Source organism: Erinaceus europaeus, chromosome 15, assembly GCF_950295315.1.
Source record: "Erinaceus europaeus chromosome 15, mEriEur2.1, whole genome shotgun sequence".
NCBI lineage: Eukaryota > Metazoa > Chordata > Mammalia > Eulipotyphla > Erinaceidae > Erinaceus > Erinaceus europaeus.
In genome coordinates, this window is record NC_080176.1 from 23,265,578 (window position 1) to 23,278,501 (window position 12,924).

Here is a 12,924-nt window from a genome sequence, read left to right on the forward strand (position 1 = left end):
ACCATCACTCAGACACATGGGGTGTTGGGGCTCGAACAGGAGACCTATGACTCAAGAGTCCAGTGGTGTCACCTCTTGGGTCCCTTGTGTTGCTTTATTCATTTTCTTAATTTTTATTTTTTAGGGGAGTTGAGGCTTTGTGTGTGAGAGCTTTCACTGCTTCTAGACCAACCTTTTCATTCAGAGAGAGACAGTGTGACAGAGAGAATGAAACACCACGGCCTGCCCCTGGACTCACAGCCTGCCCACCACAAACTTGCAGGACAGAAAAGGCTGGGGGGTTCTGCTAGCAGGAGGCCATGGGTCTGGTTTCTGGGGGTCTCTGAGATCTGGGCCAAGGCCCTCCAAGCTTTAGGAGGTCCAGGGCACCCTGTTAGAACATCCCTGGGTTGGAGGAGTGGTCTGCTGGGGGCTCTCCTATGGGGTGGACCCAGAGGAGGGCCTGTGTTGGGCTTCCTTGCAGCTCAACTCCACCAAGACAGTGGATGGGAAGTCCACCTTCCTGCACATCCTGGCCAAGTCGCTGAGCCAGCACTTCCCAGAGCTGCTGGGCTTCTCGCAGGACCTGCCCACCGTGCCCCTGGCGGCCAAAGGTAGGAGAGGGCATTGGATAGCAGGGGAACTGTGGGCAGGGCCTGAGAGGTGGGCAGCACCCAGGCATCTGTCCCTGGCCCGCAGTGAACCAGAGGGCTCTGAGCAGCGAGTTGGCTGAGCTCCATGGCACCATCGCCGAGATCCAGGCCGCCTGCCAGGTCATGGCACCCTCAGGCGAGGACAAGTTCGCTGTGGTCATGGCTGTATCCTCCCACAGTCTGTCCCCAGTGGGCACCGCGGTCCTCAGGCTGAGCTCAGAGGCCACTGCGGCCTCATTTCCAGGCAGAGTCATGGGGTCCAGGGAAGGGTCCCACATGGGGCCTTCAGAATCCCTGAGCTTGGGCTGAGTCTGTGTATGGGAAGGCAAGGGCTTATTCCAAAATCACTGCACGGTCCTTCTGTCCTTGTGGACCGCAAGCCTGGATTGCAGTCCCTGGGTGAGAGACAGGGCCAGCAAGGTAGCTCAGTGCACTGTCCTGCCATGTGCTTGACTCAGGTTTTAGCCCACCCTCCACCACACTGAAGGAAGCCTTGGTGCCTAGGTCTATCTCTCTCTCTCTCTCTCTCTCTCTTTTAAAGACATTTAATTAATTTTGCATAGAGACAGAAATTGAGAGGGGGAAGGGGACCTAGAGAAGTAGAGAAGTGAGAGACACCTGCAGCCCTGCTTTACCACCGGTGAAGCTTCCTTCCTGCAGGTGGGGGCTGGGAGCATGAACCCAGGTCCTTGCGCACTGTGATGTGTACGTTTAATCAGATGCACTACTCTGCCTTTCTGTCTCTGTTTAAAAAACAGCAAAGATGGGAGTTGGGCGGTAGCACCGTGGGTTAAGTGCATGTGGCACAAAGCACAAGGACCAGCTGAAGGATCCCGGTTTGAGCCCCCGGCTCCCCACCTGCAGGGGAGTCGCTTCATAGGCAGTGAAGCAGGTCTGCAGGTGTCTTTCTCTCCTCCTCTGTCTTCCCCTCCTCTCTCCATTTCTCTCTGTCCTATCCAACAACGACATCATCAACAACACGATAACTACAACAACAATAAAAACAACAAGGGCAACAAAAAGGAAATAAATAAATATTTAAAAAAAAAACAGCAAAGCTAAGAGCAGGGTCCCTGTAGAGTCCAGGCAGGAGAGGAGACCCTGGCCACAAGCACAGGGAGTGAGACGCCTGGAGCAGCCGGGTGGGGGTGACCCCAGGTGGGGCTGAGTGAGACACCTGGAGCAGTTGGGTCGGGGTGACCCCAGAGGAGGCAGCCTGAGGCTGGGTTGGGTGGGGTGGGGCTGGATGCGTCAGGTGTCAGGAGGTAAGGGGCCTCTGCGGGGTGGAGGTCACTGTGAGAAGCAGCTCCCTTAGCTGAGGCCCCTCAGTCCTTCCTGGAGTCAGCACAGCCGGTGCTGCGGACACTGGACGGGCTACAGCGGCAGGCAGTGGATGAGCTGGGCAGGGCTCTGGCCTTCTTCGGGGAGGACTCCAAGGCCACCACATCCGAGGCCTTCTTCGGCATCTTTGCAGAGTTCATGAGCAAGTTTGAGGTGAGCCCAAGGGGCCACAGGGCCTCCGTGAACCACTGTCCCAGGAGTGGGGACACTCTGGCTGGCTCCTGGGATGGAGGGGGGAGGCGGGGGACACTCACGCCCCTCACCCCTTACTCCCCAGCGATCACTCAGCGACCTGCAGGCTGGGGAGGGTCTGCGCAGCTCCGGGATGGTGTCACCCCTGGCTTGGTGACACAGGTAGCCCTGCACTCCCTGCACCCTGAGCACCCTGGACAACAGACCCAAGGAACCTTGAGGCTCCCAGGTTCAAGAAGTGGGGTGTGCGTCTCCGGCTACCTGTAGGGGGCTCCCTCCCTGGGGCGTGGCCCTGCACCAGCCTTCACGGACTTCAAGGTACAGCCGCCAGCAGGTGGAGGCTGAGGTGGCCTCCCTGGGGGTCTCAGACTGCTTCCAACCCCTGGGTGGCTTGTCTGATACTGTGGAGACTGACACAAGGACACCTGAACCTCCCTCTGGAGCCGCACAGCGCCTCCAGGGCACCTACTTCCAGCCCCGGGACCCTGCAGGAGGAGACAGGCCCCCTGGAACTCAGAGCCACCAGGCAAGGTCAGGCCTGGGGGGCCCAGCGGGACCTGGGGGGCAGCCTGGACCTTCGCGCTGGACGGAACTGCAGCTGTGTTTGAGGGGACCTATGAGGGGACAGCTTCTGTGGCTGTCCTTCCAGCCCTGGATGGCTGGAAGGACAGTCCCTCGCATGGGGGCTTGGCAGAGCAGACGGGGGGTGGGGGGAGACAGACAGGTGAGGGCGGGCACCTTGTCTCACCCTGTTGCTGTCTGCTCTGCTACCTCTCCCACCATCACCCCTTCCCTTGCTGAAGAGTCTGGGAGGGACAGGCTTGGCCCCCACCTCCAGGACTCTGTCTCCAGAGCAGGTGGTTGACATGGCTCCAGGGCAGGGCTTGGGGCTACCCCCCCCTTCTCTTTTGCCACCATGGTTACTGCTGGGGCTCTGAGACTGCAGGATTCCACTGCTGGGGCTCTTCTTTTCTTTTCTCTCTTTCTTTCTTTCTTTCTTTTTCAGACAGAAAGAGAAGGAGAGAGAGGAGAAACACTATAGCAGGGCTCCATCATCCCTGAAGCTTCCCTGGTGCAGGTGCTCCCATGTGGAGGCCAGGGGCTCGAACCCAGGTCCTTGTGCATAGTAAAGCATGTGCTTTACCTAGTGAGCCACCTCCCGGCCCCTGGGGATCCCTCCCTGTTCCCAGCCTCCCACCCGCCCTTTCTGCATGTTCTGTCTTACCACCACCACCAAATAGTCAATAAAGAAGCAAAACAGAGCCTGCAGTTTGGGGGGGGAAGGGGGTGTCCCGAGGAGGCTGGCTTTGTGCAGCCCCCAAGTCCCCAAAGGCCAGCTCCATGTGACATCTACAGCACCCCAGCCTCACGTGGTTGGGGGGGGTGTTCTGACAGCAGATACCCCCTCCTGCAAGACCTGCCCAGGCCTGGGAGCAGCTGGCCCACCCACCAGGTTCCAGTAGCCCCCCCCCCAGTGCCTATGTGCCCCCACTTCAGCCCATGGAGCCCAGTGTCCCCAGGCCAGGCCAGAGGGGGCTTCTTGGGGCTCCCCGTGCCCAGCCTCACAGGAGGGTGCACAGTGAGACCAGAGTAGCCTGGCAGCCTCACCTCACCAGGAGGTGACAAGGTGTGGGCAGGGTCCCCCTGCTGAGGACGTGGCTGCTGGGGCGGGGATCCCGGGCTCGACCAGCACACGCCCATGCCCTGGTTCTGGGTGCAAAGTCCCACCTATGAAGACACTCAGTGACCATCAGGGGGAGCGCCCCCCCCCCCCCCGCCTCCCCTTTCTGCCTTCTCCTGCCACATCCCCACGAGCTGACTCTGCCAGAGGCACCCAGGCCGGGGCTGCGGGCTCCCCGAGTCTCCCCAGGGAAACTCTCTTGGCCTTTTCTCCCAGCCCCACCCTGGCTGGGTGACTCAGGCGACAGCTCAGCACTGTTTGGAAAGGGAGGCCCTCTGTGCCGGCAGGGGCAGGAAGCCAGCACCGCCCCGTGGAGGGCATGTCCAGGTGGAAAGCCCACACCGAACAAGAAGAGGGGCCCCTCCTTACTGTCCTCGGGCCCTGCATCCAGCTGCTCCTGAAGCAGATTCTGGATTTGTTTCCAAGCCCCACCCCCACCCTACCCCCATTTGTAAACTGTCAGAGTTTATTTTAATCGCACTTTGGTTTGGACTGGTTTGAACAGGCTTCTGTCCCTGGTGGCATCGAGGAGGTTGATGAGACAACGCCCCAGAGCTGTGGTCCTGCTGGCCACTGGTGCCGGGCAAGGTGCTGGTGCAGCCGCCTTAGCTCGGCTTCCTGGGGTCCCAGCTCTCTGGGAGCCACAGGCAGGACCCCCACAACCCTGCTGGCCTCCATGGCCACCTGATGAGGGTCCCCAGGGTGGGCTTTGTGAGCTCCCTCTTACAGTCTAAGGTGGAAGCCCTGGAAGGGGACAGGGAGCTGGGCTCTGTCTATGCCAAGTGGAGCCCAGCCTGAGTGGGCTTTGCTGCCCTGGGCCTTCCTGCCCTTCCCGCCCCAAAGGCACCTGCTGTCACCCCCAGCATCCCTGTCCTTAGTCCTTATCTCCCTGGCCCAGCCTTTCAGCCAAGTACCCTCCCTTGGCAAATGCTCACTTGCCCACTGCAGCAGCCACCTGTGTGGGTCCCCGCTCGGAGCCCCTGGTGCTCCCCACTGGCCCAACCTGGCCAGCCCTTCACCCCGCACCCCATACAGGGTCAGCAGTGTTCCTGGATCAAGCCCGTGGGGCAGGCACTCAAGGAAAGCACAAGTCCTGAGACCCTGGAGGTGGCTCGGCTGGCACAGTGCACGCCTCACCATGTTTGAGGCCCCGGGTTTGAGTCCAGCGCCATGTGGCCATGCTGGCACCTCTCCCTCTGGCTGTGAGCCTGTATGGTGCCAACACTCAACAGGGGGGAATCACACTGGGCAGAATGCGAGACTTGCGTTCCAGATGCCCGGCGGTGAGCAAAGGCCTGGGTTCAAGTTCCTGGTCCCCACCTGCATGGGGGAAGCTTCACACTTGGGGAAACAGTGCTGCAGGTTTCTCTGTCTCTCTCACTATCCCTTTCCCTTTTGTCTGTCTGTATTTATTTTTTAAAAAAAGAAGAGGAAAGGGACTGGGCAGTAGTGCACCAGGTTAAGCACACATGGCACAAAGCATAAGGATCCTGGTTCAAGTCCCCGGTTCCCCACCTGCAGGGGAGTCACTTCACAAGTGGTGAAGCAAGTGTGTAGGTGTCTTTCTCTCCCCCTTCTCTGTCTTTCCTTCCTCTCTCCATTTCTCTCTGTCCTATCCAACAACAACACAGCAATAACAACAACAACAATGATAAAGAACAAGGGCAACAAAAGGGAAAAATAGCCTCCAGGAGCAGTGGATTTGTAGTGCAGGCACTGAGCCCTGATAGTGATAACCCTGGAGACAAAAAAAAAAAAAAAGCAGTGGATTTGTCAGGTAGTCACTGAGCCCTAGGAATAACCCTGGTGGCAAAAATAAAAATAAAATGAAATGATGTGCATTTCTGAGGTCCCAGGTTAGATCTTTGGAACCACACATGCCCCCCCCCCCATGAAATACATTTAAAGAAACTTTAAAAAAATTTTTTAAAAATAATTTATTTCTTTATTGGGGAATTAATGTTTTACATTCAACAGTAAATACAATAGTTTGTACATGCATAACATTCCCCAGTTTCCCATTTAACAATACAACCCCCACTATGTCATTCATCATCTTTCATGGACCTGTATTCTCCCCACCCACCCACCCACCCCAGAGTCTTTTACTTTGGTGTAATACTCCAATTCCATTTCAGGTTCGACTTGTGTTTTCTTTTCTAATCTTGTTTTTCAACTTCGGCCTGAGAGTGAGATCATCCCATATTCATCCTTCTGTTTCTGACTTATTTCACTTAACATGATTTTTTCAAGGTCCATCGAAGATCGGCTGAAAACGGTGAAGTCACCATTTTAAAAATTTTTTTAAAAATATTTATTTATTTTCCCTTTTGTTGCCCTTGTTTTTTTATTGTTGTTGTAGCTATTATTGTTGTTGTTACTGATGTCATCATTGTTAGATAGGACAGAGAGAAATGGAGAGAGGAGGGAGAGAAAGATAGATACCTGCAGACCTGCTTCACCGCTTGTGAAGCCACCCCCCTGCAGGTGGGGAGCCGGGGGCTCAAACCAGGATTCTTAAACCGGTCCTTGAGCTTCACGCCATGTAAACTTAACCCGCTGCACTACCACCCACTTCCCTCTTTAAAGAAACTATCATGGTCCTGGTGGCACAGTGGATAAAGCATTGGACTCTCAAGCATGAGGTCCTGAGTTCAATTCCCGGCAGTACACGTACTAGAGTGATGTCTGGTTCTTTCTCTCTCTCCTCCTACTTTCTCATTAATAAATAAAATCTTATATATATATAAAAAGAAAATTTATCAATGAGATGGTGGGAGAAAAAGCAAAGCAAAACGCCAGAGCAGTAAGCACACTGTGCGTGTGGTGGTGGGGATCCAGCTCTGGGCCGAGAGCTCAGAGCCAGCACTTGACCCACCCTCCCTGCTCATAAAACAAAGGGAGTTTAATGTGACTTCAGAGCCTCACACAGATGCTATTCTCACACCAAGAAACCCTCCCCAAACCAACTCTCTTGTTCTTTTATGTTAGAAAGGGAGGGTAAAGCAGCAGCTCTCTGTCCACGAAGCTCCCATGTGGTACTGAAATTGGAATGGAGGGCCTCATGTGTGGCAGGCAGGCACGCTACCCCGTGTGCCTCTCAAATAAATCTAGAATAAAGAAGGAGAAGAGGGAGTCGGCGGCAGCACAGCGGGTTAAGTGCAGATGGTGTAAAGCTCAAGCACTGGCGTAAGAATCCCGGTTGGAGCCCCCGGCTCCCCACCTGCAGGGGAGTCGCTTCACAGGTGGTGAAGCAGGTCTGCAGGTGTCTCTCTCTCTCTCTCCCTGTCTTCCCCTCCTCTCTCCATTTCTCTCTGTCCTATCTAATAACGACATCAACAATAACTACAACAATAGAAAACAACAAGGGCAACAAAAAGGAAAGAAATATATAAATAAATATTTAAAAAAAAAAGGAGAAGAAAAGTGGACTGGTGGGGGGGGGAGAAGGCCTCACCAGTAGAGCACACACCTTATGCTCACGGACCCAGGTTCAAGCCCTCTGAACAGGGGAGCACGGCAAAGAGGAAGTTTCATGATTGTTAGGGTAAGACATGGTAGAGTTGTGAGAGCACAAAACTGTGGCAGCAAAAAATGGTAGCTATATGTCTTTAAATGGATTTTTAAATTATCTTTATTTATTGGATAGAGACAACCAGAAATTGAGAGGGTAAGGGGAGGTAGAGGGGAAGAGAAAAAGAGAGACACCTGCAGCCCTGCTTCACCACTCACAAAGTTTTCCCTCTGCAGGTGGGGACCGGGGGCTCAAACCTGGGTCCTTGCACATTGTAACAGGTGCGTTCAACCAGGTGCGTCACCACCTGGACTCCAGGATTTATTTATTTATTTATGTCATCATCATTATTACTATTATTATTACCAGAGCACTGCTCAGCTCTGGCTTATGATGGTGCAGAGATTGAACCTAGGACTTTGGAGCCTGAGGCATGAAAATCTTTTTGCATAACCCCTATGTTATCTCTGAAGCCCAAGACTGATTTTTATTAATATGAGAGAGTGAGAGAGAGAGAGAGAGAACACCAGATCATCACACTGGCACTCTGATACCAGGGGTAGAGCTCAGAATGCAAGTCTGGTGCTCTCCTCCTTGGCTGTAACATAAATGAATCTAAAAGAGAAAGAAAGGGGGGAAAAAACAGGAGGAGGAGGGAATTGGTTTAGTGGATGAAGTGTTGACTCAGGGCAGGGAATCCCGCTGAGGGCAGAATCCATAGCCCTTAGGGACCCCCAGAGGCTCCTGGGTGAGGGAAGCCCAGGAGCAAGGCCAGACTTCCCCCAGTCATAGGGTCGCTGTCACCCACAAACCATCTGGGCATCCTCACTCCGGTGGGACAGGTCCCCCACGATTGCAAGGAAATGAGGAGTAAGCACGCTCGGACACACACCCTCCATGAGGCGCTGGGCTGCTCCTGGGAGTCCTCAGAAGCAGCCAAGATGGGGGCCCAAGGGTGCACACCTTGTCACGCCTGAGGTCCTGGTTTCTGGCCTGGCACTGCATGCAGTCCCAGGAGTGATGGAGTAGTACTGTCTCTCTGTGTCTGTCTCTTCCTCTCTCTCTCACTTCCCAAAAAATGAGTAGTAAAAAGTTGGATGGTCCAGGAGGTGGCGCAGTGGGTAAATCGTGGACTGCAAGCATGAAGTCCAGAGTTTAGTCCCTGGCAGCACATGTACCAGAGTGATGTCTGGTTCTTTCTCTCCTCCTATCTTTCTCATGAATAAATAAATATCTATATCTCTCTCTATATATATATATTTTTTTTAAATAATGGTAGGTTTTATTTCTTTTTTTAAATATTTATTCCCTTTTTTTGCCTTTGTTGTTTTATTATTGTAGCTATTATTGTTATTTAAATTTTTTTAACTTGTTATTGGATAGAGGCAGAGAGAAATGGAGATAGAAGGGGGAGATAGGAAGAGAGACAGAAAGACGCCTGCAGACCTGCTTGTGAAGTGATTGCCTGTGAAGTGACTCCCCTGCAGGTGGGGAGCCGGGGAGCCTGGGGCTCAAACCAGGATACTTAAGCCGGTCCTTGAGCTTTGCGCCACCTGCACTTAACCCGCTGCGCTACCGCCCGATTCCCTATTATTGTTATTGATGTCATCGTTGTTGGATAGGACAGAGAGAAATGAAGAGAGGAGGGGAAGACAGAGAGGGGGAGAGAAAGATATAAACCTGCAGACCTGCTTCACCGCCTGTGAAGCGACTCCCCTGCAGGTGGGGAGCCAGGGGCTCGAACCAGGATCCTTAAGCCGGTCCTTGGTGCTTCGCACCACCTGCACTTAACCAGCTGCGCTACCACCCGACTCCCATTTTTTAAAATTTTTTATAAAAATATATTTTATTTATTAATGAGGAAGATAGGAGGAGAGAGAAAGAACCAGATATCACTCTGGCACATGTGCTGCTGGGGATTGAACTCATGCTTGAAAGTCCAATGCTTTATCACTGTGCCACTTCCCGGACCTCTTTTTTTTCTTTTTTCAACCAGAGCACTGCTCAGCTCTGGTTTATGATGGTGCAGGGAATTGAATCTGGGGCTTTGGCGCCTCAGGCATGAAAGTGTCTTTGCATAACCATTATGCTATCTACCCCTGCCCAAATAAAATATTAAAAAAAAAAAGTACTTTGCAGGAGCATGTACTTTGTCCTGTGCAAGGATGTGGGTCCAAGTCCCCCAGTTGTCACATGGGAACATCTGTCCCAGTGGGAACTTCAAGGGCAGAGGAGCTGTGCTGTGGTCTAGTGCCTCCTGTCTCTCACCCTCTTACCTTAAAAAAAAAAAAAGTGTATGAGTCGGGCAGCGGCACAATGGGTTCAATCCCCCGCACCACCTTCAGCCAGAGCCACCAAGCAGTGCTCTGGTAAAAAAAAAAAAAAAGAAGAAGAAGAAGAAGAAGAGAGAAAAAAATATACTGGGAGCAGTGGAATTGTGCAGGGCACAATAAACACGAGGCCAGGTGGAGGTGTACCTGGCTGAGCACACCCGATACCTTGCACAAGGACCCCAGTTCAAGCCCCAGGTCTCCACCTGCATGGGGGAAGCATCACAAGTGGTGAAGCAGGGCTGTGGGTGTCTCTCTGTCTCTCTCTCCCAAGCCCCTCTCAATTTCTCTATCTCTATCCAATAAACAAATGAGTAGATAAATAAAATATTAAAAGTATATTAAAAAGTAACTAGAGAGTTTCCTGGTTAGATGTCTGTCCCCCGGTGTCCCTCCCTGCCGCTGCTCCAGATTCTGAGGGCAGTAGCAATGGAGACTCAGAGTTGCACTTGCCACCAAGTTGCAGATGCTACCATGATGCCAACGTGAATTTTCTGGGCAGAAAACCTCATCAAGGTGTCCTGGAACGCCACCTCTCCAGAGCCCTGCCCCACTAGGGAAAGCTAGAAACAGGCTGGGGATATAGATCAACCTGTCAATGCCCATGTCCAGCAGGAAAGCAGTTACAGAAGCCAGACCTCTCACCTTCTGCACCCCATAAAGATCCATTCTCCCAGAGGGGTAAAGCATAGAAAAGTTTCCAGTGGAGTGGATGGGATACGGAACTCTGGTGGTGGGCATTGTGCGGAATCGTACCCGTCTTGTCCCACAATGTTGTTGATCATTATTAAATCACTAATAAAGTAAAATTAAAAGAAAAAAAAAGTAACTAGAGCAGCTGCTCTAGTACCAGGCTCACAGCCAGCACGTGCAGCTCCAGCAGTGTCTGTGCTAACTCACCTGGTGCAGGTGCAGGGCCAGAGGTCAGTCACGGCACAGCCCTACCCCAGCCACTTACAGGAGTCAAAGGGCAGTCTCTTGGAGGCAGTCGCTGCACTAGAGGTCAGGGTGCAAGAACACAGATCGAAATGGACGGAGGAGAGAACTGGCGGTGTCTGCAGATGGCTGAAAGGCAGAGCAACAGGGGCCAAGAGGTGATGTACCTGGCTAAGGACCCAGGTTCAAGCCGCTGCTCTCCACCTGCAGGGGGAAAGCTTCACGGGTGGTAAAGCAGGGTTGAAGATGTCTCTCTCTCTCTCTTTATTTTTTTATTTAAGGACTTTATTTATTGATGAGAAAAAAGAGAGAACTAGACATCACTTTGGTACATGTGCACTGAGGATTGAACTCAGGACCTCATGCTTGAGAGTCCAGTGCTTTATCCACTGTGCCACCTACCAGACCACCTTTTTATTTATTTATTTATTCTTAACCAGAGCACTGCTCAGCTCTGACTTCTGGTGGTGCGGGGTATTGAACCTGGGAATTTGGAGCCCCAGGCACAAGAGTCTGTTTGCATAACAATTATGCTATCTACCCTCCGCTCCACCTTTTTTTTTTTTTTTTTTTTTACCTCCAGGGTTATCGCTGGGACTTGGTACTCAAGGTCCTGAGTTCGATCCCATGTGCCATGTGCCATGATGCTCTTGTTTTCTTTCTCCCCCTCTCTAGCTTGTGCTAAGAAAAAAAGCAAGCAAGTGCTCCTGGAATTATAGCATGGCTGTGAGGTGCGCTGGGTGGGGGCACAGCTCATCTGGGGGAGCCCAGAGCTTGCATGCCTGAGGCTACATCCCAGAGGCAGAGGCGTACTAGCCCACTGACTACTAGTAACTACTGCCTAGCACTAACTCTGCTCTTACCTGCATAGGCAACTTTCTCACTCTGTCTTCCACGTGAAACCCACAAAATAATCTATGTTTCCTCCAGGGTTATTGCTGGGGCTCGGTGCCGGCACGGCACTATGAATTCACCCCCCCCCCATTTTATTGGATAGGGCAGAGAGAAATTGAAAGAGGAGGGGGAGATAAAAAGGGAGAGAGACAGAGAGACATCTGCAGATCTGTGTCACCACTTGTGAAGCTTCCCCCCTGCAGGTGGGGAGCTGGGGGGCTTGAACCTGGGTCTCTGTGCAGAAGCTTGTGCTTGGTAATATGTGGACTTATGTTAAGTGCATCACTGCCCTCCCCCCACAAAATACATTTTTTATCTTTATTTGCTTATTGGATAGAGACAGCCAGAAATTGAGAGGATGGGGGAGGCAAAGAGGGAGAGAGAGGGGGCCCAGCGGTAGCGCAGCAGGTTAAGCACAAGTGGTGCAAAGCTCAAGGACCAGCATAAGGACCCCGGTTCGAGCCCCCGGCTCCCCACCTGCATGGGAGTCGCTTCACAGGCGGTAAAGCAGGTCTGCAGGTGTCTTTCTATCTCCCTCTCTGTCTTCCCCTCCTCTCTCCATTTCTCTCTGTCCTATCAAACAACAACGACAACAATAATATTAACAACAACGATAGACAACAACGGCAACAAAAGGGAAAGAATAGCCTCCAGGAGCAGTGGATTCCTAGTGCAGACACTGAGCCCCAGCAATAACCTTGGAGGCAAAAAAAAAAGAGGGAGACAGACAGAGAAACAGTTGCAGCCCTGCTTCACCACTCGTGAAGCTTTCCCCCTGCGTGTGGGGCTCAGACCTAGGTCTTTGTGCATTGTAACATATGCGTTCAACCAGGTGTGCCACCACCTGGTCCCCAAAATACATCTTTGAGAAAGCAAACAATGGGCAGGGGTAGACAGCATAATGATTATGAAAAGAGACTCTCATGCCTGAGGTTCCAAAGTCCCAGGTGCAATCAATCCCCTGCATCACCATAAGCCAGAGCTGAGCACTGCTCTGGTAACAAAAAACAAACAAAAAAAGCAAACGGGGTGGGGGTGGGGGGGTGGAACAGTTTTGAGAGCGCAGGTTCAATCCCCATCCTCTGGTCGTTTTTCTCAGTCTGTGTCTTTCTCTGTATCTCTCTCATTCAAGTAAATAAAATATTAAACAAACAAATAAATACCTTTGCATTGCCTTATGTCAGATTCACCGTCACTTTCAACGTTATTCTTTCTTTCCTCTCCTCCTCCTCCTCCACCTCCTCCTCCACCTCTTCCTCCACCTCCTCCTCCTCCTCCTCCTCCTCCTTCTTACCAGAGCACTGCTCAGCTCTGGCTGATGGTGGGGGGGAGGGTTTGAACCTGGGACCTTGAGGCCTTAGGCATGAGAGTCTGTCTGTCTGCCTAACCATTATGCTATCTACT

General features: G+C 52.4%; 1 protein-coding gene across 3 annotated transcripts in view; it reads left to right on the top strand.

Annotated features, from left to right (window-relative positions):
* Positions 1-3,427, top strand: part of GRID2IP (Grid2 interacting protein) — a 53,232-nt gene extending 49,805 nt beyond the window's left edge. For 2 of the 3 annotated variants that reach the window (XM_060173251.1, XM_060173248.1), the window contains 4 exons: positions 464-593; positions 679-797; positions 1,962-2,126; positions 2,251-3,427. In XM_060173251.1, coding sequence (XP_060029234.1) covers positions 464-593; positions 679-797; positions 1,962-2,126; positions 2,251-2,322 — 486 coding nt within the window. In that variant the 3' untranslated portion in view covers positions 2,323-3,427. Of the gene's footprint in view, positions 1-463; positions 594-678; positions 798-1,947; positions 2,127-2,250 lie in introns of all 3 variants that reach the window. The other variant, XM_060173249.1, reaches the window with a different exon arrangement.
* The last annotated feature ends 9,497 nt before the right edge of the window (positions 3,428-12,924 follow it).